This window comes from Saimiri boliviensis, chromosome 16, assembly GCF_048565385.1.
Source record: "Saimiri boliviensis isolate mSaiBol1 chromosome 16, mSaiBol1.pri, whole genome shotgun sequence".
Lineage (NCBI taxonomy): Eukaryota > Metazoa > Chordata > Mammalia > Primates > Cebidae > Saimiri > Saimiri boliviensis.
The window spans coordinates 63,000,393-63,018,563 of NC_133464.1; the positions used below are offsets into that span (position 1 = coordinate 63,000,393).

The window sequence follows — 18,171 nt, forward strand, 5'->3', positions numbered from 1 at the left end:
GATCCTCAAACATTATCTAATCACTTCTAGTCTTCTCTGTTCCCTATTAAGAAGGTATATGAAAAACCCAAGTTTTCTCTCTTCCCTGCAGGGAGGAAAAGACAAAAATTTAAAAATAAAATAACCCCAGAAAGCCCCAAACTGAACTTAAAAAGTCAAGGCCTCTCTGTGGCTCAGTTCCCTATGAGGGAAATGAGATTTTCTCTTACTTTTTTAAGGAATGGAGAAAAGAAGGTATAAAAGATGGCTTTTTTTTTTGCCCTCAGTAATATGTGAAGATGTATTCCATATTTAAAATTCAACAAATACTGAGTGGCGACTAAGTTGCAGGTATGATGCTAAAACATTGTAGGGATTAAACAATCAGCCGAGTCCGACTCCTGTCCTTAAGCAGCAAATCATGTCAAGGAAGAGTGTGCGAGGGGACTAGGCAAGAGCCCCAAATCACAGCAGGAAAAGATATGTCTACGAGAAGGGCCACACAGAGTGACAGCGTGCCCACGTGGGGCAGGTCCCCTAGAAGGTGCTCCAGGGGAGGCGGGGAGGCGGGGAGCCAAAGGAGCACCCTGCGGAACTCTTCCAACTGTTCTGAAGACTATAAAGAGCCACACTGGGCCACCCTTTAAACACTCTGAGCCAACGCAATACCCACATCTAGACTAGAGCGGGAAGACCCATTGGTAACAAACTCTGTCATTCTTTCATTTGAAAAATCTGCCTAAAATACTCCCTCCTACAGTGCATAATATTACTATGTTTATATGAATCCATAAAGTGGCAGTTATATTTGTATATAAAGCATACAGCTATGTTTTTGGACAACATACGGTTCCCATGATAATCTCAGGTAAACACAAATGCTAAACTTAAACATCTAGGTGTAAAAAGTAAAAGGAAACACTAAGGTTTGAGTGAACTTAGACAGCTCTCCTATCTCTAGTAAGAGCATATTCCAACTATTTACGCGAAGTTCTGTATATTAATCCAGTTCTACATTAGTCATACATTGTGAAATAGTCTCTGCCAGAAATCAGTAACACTAAATGTGTGTATTTTCCTTAAAAGTCATTGGGAAACAGGGGTGGTGAAAAAGTGGCCATAATATTACCCAATGAGGGCTTTTAACTAAGATATGAAATGTATTACAAGGATCTCAAAGGCACACAAGATACAGTGTTTAGTGGTCATTTGATGATTATGAAAGAGCCCCTGAATTTGAGAACTACATAGGACCTTTGGGATCACCCAATCTAATCATCTCATTTACAGGTGAGGGAATCAGGGTCACCTGACTGGGCCAAAGTCAAGTAGCTTCTTGAACACACACCTCACCTACATTTCCCACCCTCATGTGCAGTGAGATGTGCCCATAGGAGGAAGTCTAGCTTATCAGTGACGGGCACTCCTTCCAGGCCCAGTCCATAACAACCTCCCATGAGCAAACTTCCACACTTCTTCTTCCGGCTTCAAACAGATGGGCATGGAAGTTTGGGAAGCCCTGTGTTAAAGATGATGGAGTCATGGTACGAAGGAGCTTGGGTCCTTAAATCAACACTCGGAGGGGAGTTGTCTGCCAATCACCAACTCCATCTGAACTTCATTTGGATTGTGTTGAGCCACTGAGATTTAGGAATCTTCTATGTTACAGCAGCTAGAGTTTTCCTAACAATATATCTACCGTATCAACATTTTCTTTCCAATAACGGATTTAAAGAATTAGCTAGGCGTGGTGGCAGGAGCCTGTAATCTCAGCTACTTGGGAGCGTAAGGCAGGAGAATCCCTTGAACTCAGGAGGTGGAGGTTGCAGTGACCTGAGATCATGCCACTGCACTGCAGCCTGGGCAACAGAGCGGGACTCTGTCTCAAAAAAAAAAAAAAAAAAAGAAAAAAAGAATTTTATCTAAGTCTTCAGAATGAGACTAGTCTACTATGTACTGTAGTAAGTAGTACTACACACACGCCAGCTGTGTGACCAATGGCAAGTTACTTAAACTCTCTGAATCTTGGTTTTCTCACCTATAAAATGGAGATGCTTAGAGTATCCATCTTAGACTTTTAAATTTGAAATGAGATCAGCTTCCCAGATGGAACACAGTGCCACGTACACAGTAAATACTCTATAAAGATTATCACTGCCATATCTATGCACAGCTTATTTTAAACATAACATTTGAAACTGAAAAATAAGCACTCTCTCCACGTTTTCATTCTCAGACCTTTAACGGGGCTAAGGCGATGGCACGGGTCCTCCTTGATGATCTGTTCTTCTTCCATGATATTTGACATTGGCACATTGAGGCTAACAGTGTCTTCATCAGAAGGCTAAAAAGATACAGGACACTGTTTACTTCAAGAGAAGTGTTATCAATGTATATACAGAGAATCCTATGTAATAAAACAACATCCTGTGATTCTTAAGAACATCAGGTTGAATGTAAGTTGCCAGATACAAAGGTCAATTCCACTTACGTAAGTTCATAGAAAGAAAAACTGATACATGGCATGGAAATCAGGATTGAGGGTGTTCTTGGGGTCGGGGTGGGGCTTTCTGGGGTGCCGGTAAAGTTCTGTTTCTTGAAGTGGCAGCTGGTTATACGATGTGTTCACATTGTGAAAATTCACAGAGCTAACACTTACGGCTTCTCTGTGTTATATTCTGTTTTAAGCTGAAATCTTGTCAGGTACTGATAAACAGTTTGGATGTGTGTCCCCTCCAAATCTCACATTGAAATGTAATCCCCAGTGTTGGAGGTGGGGCCTGGTGGGAGGTGTTTGGGTCATGGGATGGGTCTCTCAAGAAGGGCTTGCACTGTTCTTGCTAGGTATTCACGTGAGATCTGGTTGTTTAAAAGGGTATGGCACCTCCCCCATTGCTCAACCCCATCCCGTTGCTCCCTCGCTCCCACTGTCACCATGTGACATGAGGCTCCCCCTTCACCTTCAACCCTGACTTCTAAAGGCCCCTGCCAGAAGCAGTTGCTGATCACATGCGCTGTGTACAGCCTGCAGAACTGTGAGCCAACTAAACCTCTTCTCTTTGTAAATTACCCAGCCTCAGGTATTTCTTTACAGCAACACAAGAAGGAACTAACACAGGTGCCTGTCTTATTTCTCTATTTTAGGCTGAGGAAGCTGCATCACATATATAAAAGTGCTAAACAACTGTAGTAGTTAAACGGACCTGCTCTGTGTGATGTTTGGAATAAAGGTTTGGCTTCATATTGGAGTTAGTTCTCTCTGAGGGTTTCCTTTCCCACAGTAGCTGATGAGGCGTATTCAGAAAACTATATTCTGAAATATGGAGGCTGGTTTATTTTCCTCTGTCTCCATTTTACTGTTGCTATTTAGGGAATAGCTTTCCAAATCTCAAAAATCAGGAACCTCCACAAAACACATTCCAGAAGATTGTGGCTTGCTCCTAAATTCTTGAGGCATGGCTTTCAGAATCTGTTCTTATTTACTTTTGGACATATACACACATTGTTTAGAAACTGGCAGAAATCAGGCATACATTTCATTCATTCAACAAATATTCATAGAGCCCCACACTTTCTTTCCTGTTTATCTTGATAAAAAGATGTTCTTAAGTTCTCACTGACAAATGCTAAATCAATCAATGGCAGCAGCCAAAGAAAAAGAACGAGGTAGGATCCCTGAACCCCGCAATGTGATCTGAATGGGAAGATCACCTGACCACAGATGGAAAAACCTTTGCCAAACCAAGTGAAAATAGAAAGCTATGTAAGATAATTCCAAACACTTACCATTCTAAAAAATAAATTTCTTGGAGCTGTTCTTAGGAAATGAGGCTGCGATGTGAGACAAGGGAAGGCCACTGGGAAGATGCGAGCATTTTATTCTGTTGAATGGAATCTTTTCTGTATTACCTTCGCTTTCTACCTACCTCTCATCTTAAACAATTAGCAAAATTCCAAAGATACGCATCTAATTAAAAGGTACAGAATAAATCCTTGGGCTTCTTCTAGAATGATTTTAGCAGCCTACTTATGCTTAAGTGAGAACAAAGGATAATGAAGTTCTTTATGTAATGTTTGATTAAGGAGCTTAATTAGCCTTAGAAGAGAGATAAAGCGGAGTCTGTTTAATTTAACAGAAAATACGCTTAGGGTGAGTAACGTCTGAAACAATGGTCCATTTGCAAGGACTCAGGAGTTGAAGAGCATGAATTAAAATGCAACTTCTGAAGCAATGTGTTTAGGATCCCCTCTCTCCCACCAACCACAGCAAACTATTGATCTGGCTTCCTGTGGGTTATTTTCTTTTATTGACACTGGCCTTCTCTGCCTACTAACTCTTCTTTCTTTCAAAATGTTCTAAATTAGAAGGATTATTGAAGATGAAAATGCTCTTATCTACCTTAGCTACCTATTAAGTACCTTATCTACCCATTAAAACTCAAAGACTTGAGGAGAATTATTCCTGGAGTCACAAATTTAAAAAAATGTGAATTTCTTAGATGGGGTAATTGGTCTATTAGCTAAAATTTGAAAGAGTATTATAATGTTTCAAAACTTAGTAACTACAGAAAGTCAGTAACTTCCCTCAAAAAAAGAATACCTGATACTTTTCCTACCATTCCTTTCTAGATCCCTGAGGCCAAGAAGCTCCATTTAGTGATACATTAGTGTTAGAGTTGGGGAAATCTAATAGACTACATGTGAGATAATCAATCAGTTATCAAAGCATTGTTTATAACCACAATAGGAAGCTCTACTGTGTGAGGCCTGTTACCTTACAAGTCAACCAAATTTTATCCAATTATCTGAACAGAACAGAACATAATCTAAGAGTTCCATGAAAACATTGTTATAAAAACTGTAGCTACCAATAAATGGATTTCCTGTGAGTAAACTACTAAAATAAAATGTACACGTGGTTCCTTAACATGTATGCACATGTATAACAATGTTTTTCTAAATTACTCATTATGAAAAATAAGTATATTTATAAAAGTGCTTCAGGGGCACCTGCACACTACTTAGCCACGTTGTCATATTTATTAAGCATGCAATAATATTTTAGATAATGTGTGGAAGAGGAAGCAAATACAGACTCTACTCTTGAGGTATTTACAAAATATTAAAGACGCAGAATAAGCTGACAACAGCTAATATTTAGATAACAGGATTTCAAATTGTTTTTACAGATATCACATACTCTCATACAAATGAATCAATGCCCTTTAGTGGAAAGGAGCTCAATGAACACTGGTAGATATGTCTAGATGCACAGAAGGAAAAGAATCTGATGAGTGACTTTACCTCGGTGGCAGATAATCGCTTATCTCCATTATCACTTCCAACTCCCGAATCAGAATCCTTCTTGCTGAGATAGATGCCATCAATATTGAATTCATTTAAAAAAGATTAAAATCACAAAGATCACACCAAGAAACATCAATTTATATTCTAATAATAATTTTGCTATGCAGATTTTTATTATTACTGTAAGAGAACAAATCATTCTAGCATTAAAGAACATTAAGACATGGACCTAATGAAAATCAGACAGTAGCACAGTCTAAACACAGTACAAGATAAAATTCTTTGTGTTCAGGGTTTCATGGATTTATGCTCTAACCAAGTCGCTTGCTCTTAGATATCAAGGTGTTTCTTAAAAACAGTTACCAATGTTTTTATTGTATTGAATCTAGCACATAAAAAAGTAATAAACTGCCGGGCGCGGTGGCTCAGGCCTGTAATCACAGCACTTTGGGAGGCCGACGCGGGTGGATCACGAGGTCAAGAGATCGAGACCATCCTGGTCAACATGGTGAAACCCCGTCTCTACTAAAAATAGAAAAATTAGCTGGGCATAGTGGCACACGCCTGTAGTCCCAGCTTCTAGGGAGGCTGAGGCAGGAGAATTGCCTGAACCCAGGAGGCGGAGGTTGCGGTGAGCCGAGATCGCGCCATTGCACTCCAGCCTGGGTAACAAGAGTGAAACTCCGTCTCAAAAAAAAAAAAAAAAAAGTAATAAACCACATAACTGCTTTTACCCCTTATGTTATGAAATGCAGTTGCTTTCAATAATTCTGTAAACTTTTATCCAGGGATTAAGTACATTTGATAGGATCATTGCAAAGATAAAACAGTAGATAAGTATTTTAAGCATTATATAAAAGTAACATTAGTATAGCCCGAAATTTTAAATTTACTTATTTAGCAAAAAGTGAAGGAAAAGATTTCTGCAGTGAAGAAGAACCTGCATTTCTACAACTTTGTTCAGCATGGGAATTTTGTTTTTTGGACACTCAAGGCTTGATATATGCCACAAGAAGCCCTAGCAAGTGTAAAAGGATTCTAACACTTCCATTTGAAACAGGAAGTGGCAAAATAATACACATACTTGATTTTTAAAAGACCAAAAATAAAGCCTTCATTGTATTCTTAACATTGTTTCCAGAAGCATATTCAACATTAATAATTGCTAAAAAGGCATGTCTGGGCTCAATATCGTTATTCTGATAAGTTAAAAATATCCACATTTGGCCGGACGTGGTGGCTCACGCCTGTAATCCGAGCACTTTGGAGGCCAAGGCGGGCGGATCACTTGAGGTCAGGAGTTCAAGCCAGCCTGACCAACATGGTGAAACCCCATCTTAATTTAAAAAAAAAAAAAAAATCCACATTTGTATTCTAGATCTTATTTGTAAGTATATGCACATTTACTCAGGAAGAACTGATTATTGATTAGGAGACAGTAGATGATAATATTTGAGATATACCAATATATTCTCAATAGCATCAGTTTTTTATTTCCTATCCCAATAGTTTTTCAACTTCTGGTTATAAATATGAATTAGGTGAGTAAAGCAACTGGTTTTGTTTTGTTTTCTGCAGATACGATGGTGACTTAAAACACACAGATTTTTGAAGAAGGCTACCTGGAAGGCCTTGGCCTAGGCAATTTTTTTTTTTTTTTTTTGAGACGGAGTTTCGCTTTTGTTATCCAGGCTGGAGTGCAATGGCGCGATCTCGGCTCACCGCAACCTCCGCCTCCTGGGTTCAGGCAATTCTCCTGCCTCAACCTCCTGAGTAGCTGGGATTACAGGCACACGCCACCATGCCCAGCTAATGTTTTGTATTTTTAGTAGAGACGGGGTTTCACCATGTTGACCAGGATGGTCTCGATCTCTCGACCTCGTGATCCACCCGCCTTGGCCTCCCAAAGTGCTGGGATTACAGGCTTGAGCCACCACGCCCGGCCCACCTAGGCAAATTTTAAACTGCGTTTTGAGTGACAGCATGACTCACCTGTCTTCCACATGCTGGTGTAAATGTGGCCTCTCCATGGTGTGGAGATAAAGGGAGTCAGCTGTCTTAATCTGGCATGCTTGTATGCTCAGATATTTAAATATGTGAACTTTGCCCTTTGTGCAAATCTATAAAGAAATTAATAATCATATTCATTTTTCAATGACAAAACAAAAGGTAAGTATCAAATCCTTACTCTGCATATTTCAATTTCCCCAATTTCATTTAATTTACACTAAATCTATCCTTTCTAAACCATGTAAGAATTTTGGGAATCATTCCCTCCAAATTCTACTTTGAATAGAAAACCATGCTTAAGCAATTTCCAATTTTTTTCTTGCATTAAACTATAAAACTCTAACATAAATGTATTCAAGTATAAACGGTATACAAAGTATAAAGTTAGATGACTGGCCTGGTGAAATTCCAATTACAGAAGATGAGAAAAGCACAATTATTTTCAAGACCATAAAAAGCAATTCAGAGCCTAAAAATAACTTTATATTTAAGAAGCTGTTAAATTATTTAAACAGAAAATAAACTTCAAAATATTTACATGGTTAAGCATCTGAAAGAACAGTACTTCATTTTTCTCTCATGCAGTTTAATATTTGAGCTTGAGACCTATCTCTAAATAATCAATAGCAATATTTTAAGGTGTTTAAATTCCATTTTCCAGCTAATATTCAAATAAGAAATATATGGAGGGCAGAGTGGCTCATATCTGTAATCCCAGCACTTTGGGAGGCCGAGGCGGACGGATCACTTGAGGTCAGGAGTTCGAGACCAGCCTGGCCAACATGCTGAAACATCGTCTCTACTAAAAACACAAAAATTAGCCAGACGTGGTGGCAGGCACCTGTAGTCTCAGCTGCTCAGGAGGCTGAGGCAGGAGAATCATTTGAAATTGGTAGGCAGAGGTTACAGTGAGTCAAGATCATAACACTGCACTCCAGCCTGAGCGACAGAGCAAGACTCCATCTAAAAACAAAAATCAATCAATCAATACACTCCATGAAAAAAATTTCAAATAAAGTGATAAATAATGAGACATTTAATTCTGGAGTTGGAGTGATTAGCATAGTGAGCCAAGTGCTGGTGAATAGATTTGATGCAGCAGAAGATAATTTATTGCAGTCAGATCCACTCAAGGGTTCACTGTGATTGTTTATAATCAAGTTTTATACAGTATTATTATTTTCAGCAGAGAATCAGAAAACTGGCCTTTGGAGAGTTGCTTAAGCACAATTGATAGCCTTGGGAATCAGAAAACAATACCCCGAAATGAAGGCCTCAGAAGCAAAAGATTTTCTCTGACCTCTCCTGCCCTCCTGTCTCTCGGGCCCATTCTCCCCTGGGGGAGCCTTAGAAACTTGAATCCCTCTTCCCAAAGCTGGTCCTAGAAACCAGAACCCCTTTTTACCAAAGCCAGCCATAAAACTTCAAAATATTACTTGAACTTTCCCTCTGCCTTTCTGTGTAAAAACTGGCCAGAAAGAAATTATCTGACCTCTGTTGTTTGACAGTAGGTCCTAAGAACCCCCATTCCAAAGACGGTCCTGCCCCACACCCAGAAAGAAGAAATGATCCTCAGAGAGGCCAAGAAGAATCAGATCGACAGGCCCTGCTGCGTTTGGTCCACCCATATTTCTACATGGCTGTCCAGACTTTGTAAGCATACAAATGGACAATTTCCCCTGTATCTTAGGGTCTTCACTCTGGAGGCTTCCATGCACATGTTAATAAATTTTGCATGCCTTTTCTCTGATTAATCTGCCGCTTGCCAATGATTAGTAATTTTCGGCAAACTTTCAGAGGATAAAGGAGAAATTCCCCTTGGCCCCTAGAACAAACAGCACCTCCCATGGGGCAATGGCTTTGCTGCAAGACCCCTCACCTGTGCTGGAGGAGACTGCAGAGGGTTATTCTCAAGCAGTAACACTTGCAGCTGCTTCATCTCTCTAAAACAAACTGGAATCACCAGCACTTTGTTGCAGGAAAAGTCAAACTTTACCAAGGGAAGATCTACTAGTTCTAAAATAATGGAAAAAAGAAAAAAAGAAAGAACAAAACCTTAGAAAGCAGTGAGATTAGACGGCTAATCATTCAAAAGTTAATGTTCGGCGTCTCAGGAAAAATATAACTGAACATAATCAAAGGCAAGTTGTGCATTAGGAATACATGGTCTGTGTGTACCACATTTTACCAAAGAGGGACAATCTTTTATTGCGTGCCCCAAAAGTTTTAAACTGTTATTAGTTCTGATAAAAACTGGAAACACTTGACATTTACAATATCTATTGTTTAAAAATACTTTTTTTTCCTCAGCAAAAGAATCACGCAAGCCACATCACACATAACATGTTTGTGTTTTAACTTTAAACTGTTTCCCAGTAGCACTGGCTAGCCCATGAGTAATACGTTAATTACAGAATATTCTTATCTAATCAATGTATCTGGGCTGGCATTATCCCAGAACTAGCTACACTAAATATATTCCTGAGTTTTTCAACTGCATTTCAAAAAACATATGTTATCCAATTCAAAATTTTCTGACGACAGGCCCTATAATTCTGGTATGATGAGACTTGATTCCACAGATTTTAAAAAGTCTTCTGTAGCTCCACTCACAAGAAGGAACATTACATTTAGCTTAAAGTCCCCACCCAGTGGCACAGTAAACACTCAGTAATTTCAAGCATTCAAACCAACACGGGCAGCTGCTAGGAATAAAGTCAAATATATTCCATAGAGCAAAGAGGCTGAGCCACGCCAGACATCTAGGGTGATGCAGGCAAGCCACTGAGATCTCTGTGTCGGGGGGCTAGGAAGGGTCCACTCCAGAAAGAGGCCCGGCAACTTTTGTGATGGGATCTATTAAGGGATGGAACGTTGTGCTTTCAAACATTCAAGGAGTTCTAAAGTGGAAGGCGGGCAAGAATATAGTATATTAGTCCAGTCATATTTCTACATGGCTGTCCAGACTTTGTAAGCATACAAATGGACAATTTCCCCTGTATCTTTGGCACTGCCCTGGAGTAAACTTGCACACTGTTTATCCTCTACCCCTACACTGCTCTTCGATTTTCATTTGACTCAGCTACGTTGGTTACTTCAATTTCCACGAGAAAAAGATTCTAGTAACCAGTAGCTCTCTAAGAATTCAAGGCACTCTGGGAATGGAAGGGACTTGCCTTCGTTCATACCTTAGTGAATTACTTTGTCTTAAAGAAAGGAGGAATAGGACTGGAATTCTAGAGAGGAGGCAGAAGAGCATCTAGGGCCATGAGTTCCGAACTCAGGTCCGTGACAGGTGGGCTGTGCAGGAGAAACTCAGGAAGTGTATTTTTAAAAGCATACAGACTCCTGGGCCTAAAGCCAAGGAATCTATATTTTATAAATTGCCCTGAGTAAGTTAGTCCTCACACCCAGCTTGCCTCCCCTCTGGCAGGATGAAGGACTGACCTCAGGCCACACTGGTCCTGGAGGGCACTGGAATCGTGAAAGTGAAAGGATAGGAAAAGCAAGATCCTCTTTCACGTCACAGCTTGTGTGTAAGATGGCTAAGAACCGTGGAGATTCCATGATAAGAGGAAGGCCTCCTAGCTGTTACCCCTAGCAATGTCAACCTATCTCTGAGGCAGTTAACTGAAGTGAGGTTGGCAATTCACTGGAAACATTTAACTGGACTCTGGATCTTCAGCAGTGATTTGCCACTTAACGGGAAGACTTCAGAGCAAGGCTAGAGGACTAAGTACACAGAAGACATGGCAGGAGAAAACTTACGGGTAAATAAAATAAGTAATGGTTTGATAAGGACCATTTCCTTTCTAGTTCCACTTTGGAACACAATTGCCATAATAGTTTAAGAAAGCAAGAACCAGACAGTTTCACAACAGTAGAACGAAGGAGAAAATGATAATCCTGCAGTGGCAGCCCAGGAAAGGTCAGAAGAAGTGGAGTAGAAAAAGGGCATAAGAAAAAAAGCAGCGGCAGAACAAACCCCACCCTCTCTCCCCACTGCTAGGAGAGGTAGTGAATGGCTGTTTTTTTTTTTTTTTTTTGAGGCGGAGTTTCGCTCTTGTTACCCAGGCTGGAGTGCAATGGCGTGATCTCGGCTCACCGCAACCTCCGCCTCCTGGGTTCAGGCAATTCTCCTGCCTCAGCCTCCTGAGTAGCTGGGATTACAGGCACGCGCCACCATGCCCAGCTAGTTTTTTGTATTTTTAGTAGAGACGGGGTTTCACCATGTTGACCAGGATGGTCTCGATCTCTGGACCTCGTGATCCACCCGCCTCAACCTCCCAAAGTGCTGCGGATTACAGGCTTGAGCCACCGCGCCCGGCCGTGAATGGCTGTTTTAACCCTCTGTTCTTTCTAGTCCTGGAAAGAATAAAATATGGCCTTCTTATTGCAGTTGTTGTAGTAAAACACCACAAAATTGATATGAGTAATTAGGCCACAGTTTTGTGTTTTTTTTTTTTCATCCTCAGATTGAAAGCATCTGAGGACGGGAATCCAAAGAGGAAAAACATACAAGTAAATGGGGAAAGTCTTCGTGAAGTCACTGCCTGAAAGTATTTTCAATGGTCTTTTGTCAATAGAGTTCTCCAGAGTGAAGCAAAAAGAAACTTGATATTCAGGAAATTATTTTTTTAATTTCCAGTAAACTGAAGTTTTAGCTTTGAGTATATTTTTAAAATATCATAACTGAGAAAACATGGAATAACTGATCTTTTTAAGGGAAAGAAATGCTTTTAAGGTAAGAGAAGAAGGAGCAGTGAGAGACAAAAATCTAGATTTTGTGAGTATACTTTCTTTCCATGTTTTTAAACTACAACAGGCAATTGCAAAATGAGCAAATTAATTTTTCCTTTTGAAAATGAGAGTTCAATTATTTGCGGCATTTTCGCAATGATTAACATGAGAGCTTCAGTTTAAATGAAAGTTTTCTTTACTCATAAAAGGCTGTATGCATAGAAATTTGCTGTTAATAAGCTTTCCTTTCATACTTGCTTCATGCAAACACAAGTTTCATATATTCAAAAGAGGAGAGTGTGCAAGGACAAAATGAAAAATCAATCAATATTTTTAAACCAGGTCATCTCAAGTACTGAAGTAAAAAATGCTAAGTATCGAATTCTGCTTCTCTAAAATGCTAGTTAGCTGAGAAAGGTGAAAGATGGCAAGTGGACTTGAGCCTCCCATCTGTAAAGCACATCACATTTTGCAAAGTTCTTTCTCTTTCATGAGCTCCATTTTCTTGCCTTATTATGAAGCATTTCAACCAAAGAGCAAGATTTAGAGACAGGATAATTAAAATCAGGCATCCATAAACTGCTCCATCAATGTCAGATTAACAAAATGCTGACGGTTTCTGAATACTACTGGGTTTTTATTTGAGTAATATTTTTAAACATATGTTTGAAATCGGCTATGTCTAGAGACCTTAAACAAAAACAATGGAAATCAGTGTGATCTCTGAAAACCAGAGTATGCTTTGGAAAAGGCATTCAGAGTTCCGGACTCATCCGTTCATTCCTGATCCAGGTCCAAATCCAAACACGAAATTCAGATCCACTCCCCTCTACGAGGCTGGCTTCATGGTCTAAATGGTCCACAATTTCTGAATAAATATATATATATTCCCTGAACCCAATACACTGTACCGGACAGACATACCATGGAAGCCCATGGCTGCAGAGCAGGGCTGTCTGAGGTCTCGGCATTAGTGCTGGGTGGCTGGGAGCCACGTCTCAATGCTGAGGCTCTGCAGCCACCATTGGTGAAACTTACCAAGACCACCAGTGAGACATTAGTCCAAATATCACTCCAGCAGAGGCAGCAGTCTTACCTCAGAACAGATTCTAGACACTGGGGGTTCCCAACCAGAGTTCCCAGATCCCCAAAACTAGAAATCCTGACAGCCAGGATCTGTAGAACAAAGCAAGTCCCCGAAATGTCATGTTCCAGAATGTCACATACCCATACCCAAAACAATTCATGTCACCTCTGTGATGGGTTGGCTTGAGTCCTTCCAAAATCCATGTGTTGCAGTCCTAATCTCTGTTACCTCAGAATGTGACTGTATTTGTAGACACGGTCTTTAAAAGTGTGATTCAGTTAAAATGAGGTCATGAGGGTAGTTCTAATCCACCAGTGTCCTTGGAAGAAGAGGAGATTAGGAGACAGACATGCGCAGAGGGGGAAGAACGTGGGGACACGGGGAGGAGGAGATGCCGCCTACAAGCCAAGCTGAGAGAGCCCAGAGGGAAGCAGCCTGGCTGGCACCTGGATCCCAGGCATCCAGCCTCCAAAATTCTGAGATGAAGTCCTGTGATGGAAGCCACCCCTCTGTGGTTCTTTGTTATAGCAGCCCCAGCAAACTAATACACCCAAGCCCACCACCCTGCCCCACAGCATTACCTAGGGGAATGATTTTGTTGCGGTAGCCCTCGACTAAAATCACAGGCTGAACATCACTTTTTTGTTATCTGAATGTGAAATTCAAATCTTAATTATTAGTATAGGCACGCACACACACACACACACACACACACACACACACACACAAGATCCACCCTGTTCACAAAAGTAAACCAAAAAATAATGAAAGTCTCCCATGTTCTTCATTTCCCTCTTTCCTTTTACCTTGTGGTAGAACTTTCAGGTAATTTCTTCTGACATTCAGTTCTCGTAGAGCTTTCAACTGACCTATCTGCTGGGGCAATGCTGTGATCTCGTTGCAGCTGACATCCTGTATCAAAAGCAGAGAGAGAAATCATAAACATCTTTTTCCAGGAAATCAAGCATGTCATGTGAAATCTCCTGAAGGAATTTAAGTATCTGGACAACCACACAGGTGCACTTTTATATTCACCTCCAGGTCCCTAGCATGAAGGCTCAGCACAGAGAAGAAAAAGAAAGTTGAACATGTTAAACTCCCTCAGAGGAGAAAAAAACGAAGGCATGGACATTAGTAGCACTCGGCTACCGCTTCACCAGCCTCTGGCCTGCCACTTTGACATGCTTCGATTTTACTGAATTCTTGCAACAAACCCATGAGGCAATATTACTAGCCTAATATTTACAAATCAGAAAAATGAGGCTTGGAAAAGTTTAGCCAGATGCCCAAAGCACGCAAGTGCCAGAGTTAACACTAGAAATGAATTATCAGCTCCCGGCTGAGCCACTATCCCACCATGCCTCTAAACAGAAGACTACAGTGCATCTTATTTTACCAAACTCTCACATTTTGCAGTGAAAAACTAGGATATTTACGCATGTTTGGATGCACTATTTATTTAAAATGGAGTTCTTCACCATAGGCTAGAAGCCTGATAGCTGACCACCTTCCCGTACGTCTCACAAGCGATTCTTGTCTTCTTTGCTTTAGGAAGCAAACACTCGGTTCAGCCTTGACTGGAACACCCTCTTGACACATGCGAAACGGAGGCCTTGACAGTTATAATTTTCTGTATTCTTAGGATCTCCCTGAATCCCACTCTTCCTCTTGGCCCTGGGAGTTGTGCTCTGCTCTTCACTCCCCTACACACCCTCAGCTGCTCCTGCAGTGTAGACCAGTGCTCTCTCTTGGCTGGGCGCCATCATCATCTCCTGACTGGTTTCCCCACATCAGGCTCCTCAGATGTACCCTTCACAAAGCGGCCAGAGTGCAAATGGCATTATGCTGTTCACCAGCCTGAACACTGGCAGAGGCTCCTCAGTAACCGTAAAGTCCAAATGAACCAGTAAGGCCAGTGTCTATGATGAGGTCCATCCATTTCTCCAGCACCATTTCTCTGAATGTCACTCCTCACAACCTATACTCCAGCCATGCTACTGCTGCTGCTGGCAGGTTTCAGTATTTCATAGTTCCCAAACCTGTTCACGCTCCTGCCTGATAACGCCAGTCCCCAGTATTGTCCTGTTGTCCCACTGACTCATTTTTAAAGACCTAGTTCAAGCCTCAACTTCTTTTGTGAAATCCTTCATGAGGCTTCCCCCACCTCCCCGACTCTGATCTAACGCCCAGGGAGACTGACCGCTTCTTTCTTTGTGCTCCTTTGGATGGTGTGTTACTGCTTACATGTTTATGTTCCCTTTTAAGTCTATGAGCTCCTGGGTGGGAGGGACCATGTCTTGTTCATTCCATCCTTCTGGTGCCAAGTAGAGTGTGAAGTATAAAGTAAGGGATCGATAAATGTTGGATCAAACTTCTAAAATCCACTTATGGTAACACTCCAAATACTGTGACTCCTTCTGTCTCCAGGACCCTAGGACCAAGGATGCTCCAACATACACACTAAATCCCATGCGGATCCCACCTGGCATCACAGAACAAAAGATACAAATGATTCCAGTGACATCAGGGCCTGAAATATCCCGCTTTACTCTTGAACCTGCAAAAACTCTCCCCTTTCAGCACAGAAAGCAGCATAGCCTCGTTTCAGAAATCTGTTTCACTTTCATTCAAATAAGATGAACCCATCATCCACCAATCCAATGAAAACCCCCAGGCTCCACATTTAGACCAGGCTGCACACAACACAGTTGATCCCTCCCCTCTAACCTGGTCTCATCTAAAAGGCTGCAGGTGACCTATCAACCTGTCCTCATCATGATGGGATACCACCCAAGGAAGAGCAACGGTATCACTCCTGCTAAAAAGGAGGGAGGCTGTACTCTATGAAGGCTGAGTGTGCACAGTGCAGATACCTCCCAGAGCATTTCTGTACAGCACTCTGATGGGGGTGGGGGTGGGGTGATACAGGGTGAGAACACTGGGTGTTCAGTGGCATCACCCACAACTCCTGTTGCTGTATACCTTCTAGCCCAGAAAAGTCACACACAAGCTTGAGAAAAACACCTCTAGTGTTTAAAACAAAAACAGAAACAAACCCCACAGGCACAACTGCAGAGACAAAAATGTCAAAGGAAGTAAATACAGCACTCTCAGCCCCTCGCTGGGTCAGTAAATTGCCCTGCCTTTCTGAATGTATTTCCACAGGGGAGAAGAGAATAGTGAAATGCCATCTCTTCCCAATTACTGGGGCATCTGGTCAGTCACAGAAGCCAACGATCAAATCCTTTCCATGAAAGCTTTCTTTGCCTTAACTAAGTTACAAATAAGCAAAAGGTGCCATTCCATCCTATTGTAAAAGAGTCCTCACACAAATGGCACACAGGAAATCAAATCATTCTATGGAACTAGTGACCAGACACAGTCACTTTGGTGATGTTGGTAGGAGAAGTAGGTGTGCTTATGGGGAAGAATTAGAGGGAATTATTTTCCACCTCTAGAGGAAATGGATGTTATTGGCAGCTAAAATAAGTTGTTTTTTTTTAAGTCTTGTGAGTGATAGCACAAGAAAGACCCTTATATAAATAATGGAAATCACAAATTTTCAATATGAAACTGACAATTTCCAGAAGCTTCAAAAACATAAGGCTTTAAAAAAAATCTTTCTCTAAAAAATAAGAAGGGAGGAGAGGGAAACAAAAAGATAACTGATATATTTAAGTAGCACGTTATTCACAGCATGACAAGAAACTAAGCCGTATTCCATTTTGTAGTGTGAACTATACTCACCTTGTTCTTTGCAGGTCATGCTTGAGTTAGCCAGGAAATCAAGATATGCTGTTTCTCTAAACGTCAGGCAATTTTTTCCCATTGTATATTTCTAACATAATAACTCTATTAAAAAAAAAAATCAACTGCCCCTAGTGATATTTGAAAACTTATTTAGCAGTAGGAAAAATGGTCACTCGATTTACTTTAGAAAACTTCATATAATGATAAATACAAGTGTTTTTTTTTCCTTCTGACTTACAGAACAGGACATCTGTAGACAATTTGAAACACAAAGTCCAATTGTCCATTCACATTTTGAAGGGTATATGGTGAAGGTCAAATTATTTTAGTAGTACTCTGCACTGCTGTCAGTCATTTCCCGTCCTGACAAAATAATGGGGGAAAAATGCCCAAGCAGATTTAGCACGTAAGTAAGATAACATTTCACTATTGTATAAGCAGCATTGTAGAAAATAGTGCAAGACTCTATTCCCACAAGTCACTGAATCTTGCCACGTTTTAAAGAGGTTATAAGTTCATCACAAAAATAAAACCCAAAGGGTCACTGTTTTTTTTTTTTTTTTTTTTTTTGAGACGGAGTTTCGCTCTTGTTACCCAGGCTGGAGTGCAATGGCGCAATCTCAGCTCACCGCAACCTCCGCCTCCTAGGTTCAAGCAATTCTCCTGCCTCAGCCTCCTGAGTAGCTGGGACTACAGGCACGCACCACCATGCCCAGCTAATTTCTTGTATTTTTAGTAGAGACGGGGTTTCACCATGTTGACCAGGATGGTCTCGATCTCTCGACCTCGTGATCCACCCGCCTCGGCCTCCCAAAGTGCTGGGATTACAGGCTTGAGCCACCACACCCGGCCTGGGGTCACTGTCTTAATTAGCTGGGGGTTGAGGAGGAAGAAACAGGAGATACAAGTCAAGGTATTTGGGGATAAAATATTTCTGTTTTGAAAATGTAAAAGCAATATTCCTAGAATGGTCTTGTTCTCTAGAACACTTTTGTTCAAATTCAGCCTAAGATAAGTTATGAATTTTTTTAGACTGATTTAAAGAAGATATGATTTAGGAAAATGAATATAAATAAAAACAACGCTAATGCCTCATACTTCTGCAATTTGTAAAAATTTATCAGGTTATAAATTCCAGATTCAGTTACTTATTAAAATAGTGAAATGAATCCCTTCTGAATTTTCTATTAACTCTAAGCTATGTCTTAGAGAATAACGATTCCAAACTTCGGTGAAATCAAAGCACCCTATAGTTAGTGTTACAATACTACAAATACACAGGCAGATCAAAAAGAATT

General features: G+C 40.8%; 1 protein-coding gene across 4 annotated transcripts in view; it reads right to left on the reverse strand.

The window, feature by feature from the left end:
• LRCH1 (leucine rich repeats and calponin homology domain containing 1) overlaps nucleotides 1-18,171 on the reverse strand; it is a 219,495-nt gene that overhangs the window by 61,727 nt on the left and 139,597 nt on the right. For all 4 annotated transcript variants that reach the window (XM_010330056.3, XM_003942207.3, XM_003942209.3 and 1 more), the window contains exons 4-8: nucleotides 13,930-14,035; nucleotides 9,176-9,312; nucleotides 7,279-7,406; nucleotides 5,284-5,347; nucleotides 2,218-2,323 (exon numbers count right to left, since the gene is read on the reverse strand). In XM_010330056.3, the coding sequence (XP_010328358.3) occupies nucleotides 2,218-2,323; nucleotides 5,284-5,347; nucleotides 7,279-7,406; nucleotides 9,176-9,312; nucleotides 13,930-14,035 (541 nt within the window). The remainder of the gene's footprint in view (nucleotides 1-2,217; nucleotides 2,324-5,283; nucleotides 5,348-7,278; nucleotides 7,407-9,175; nucleotides 9,313-13,929; nucleotides 14,036-18,171) is intronic.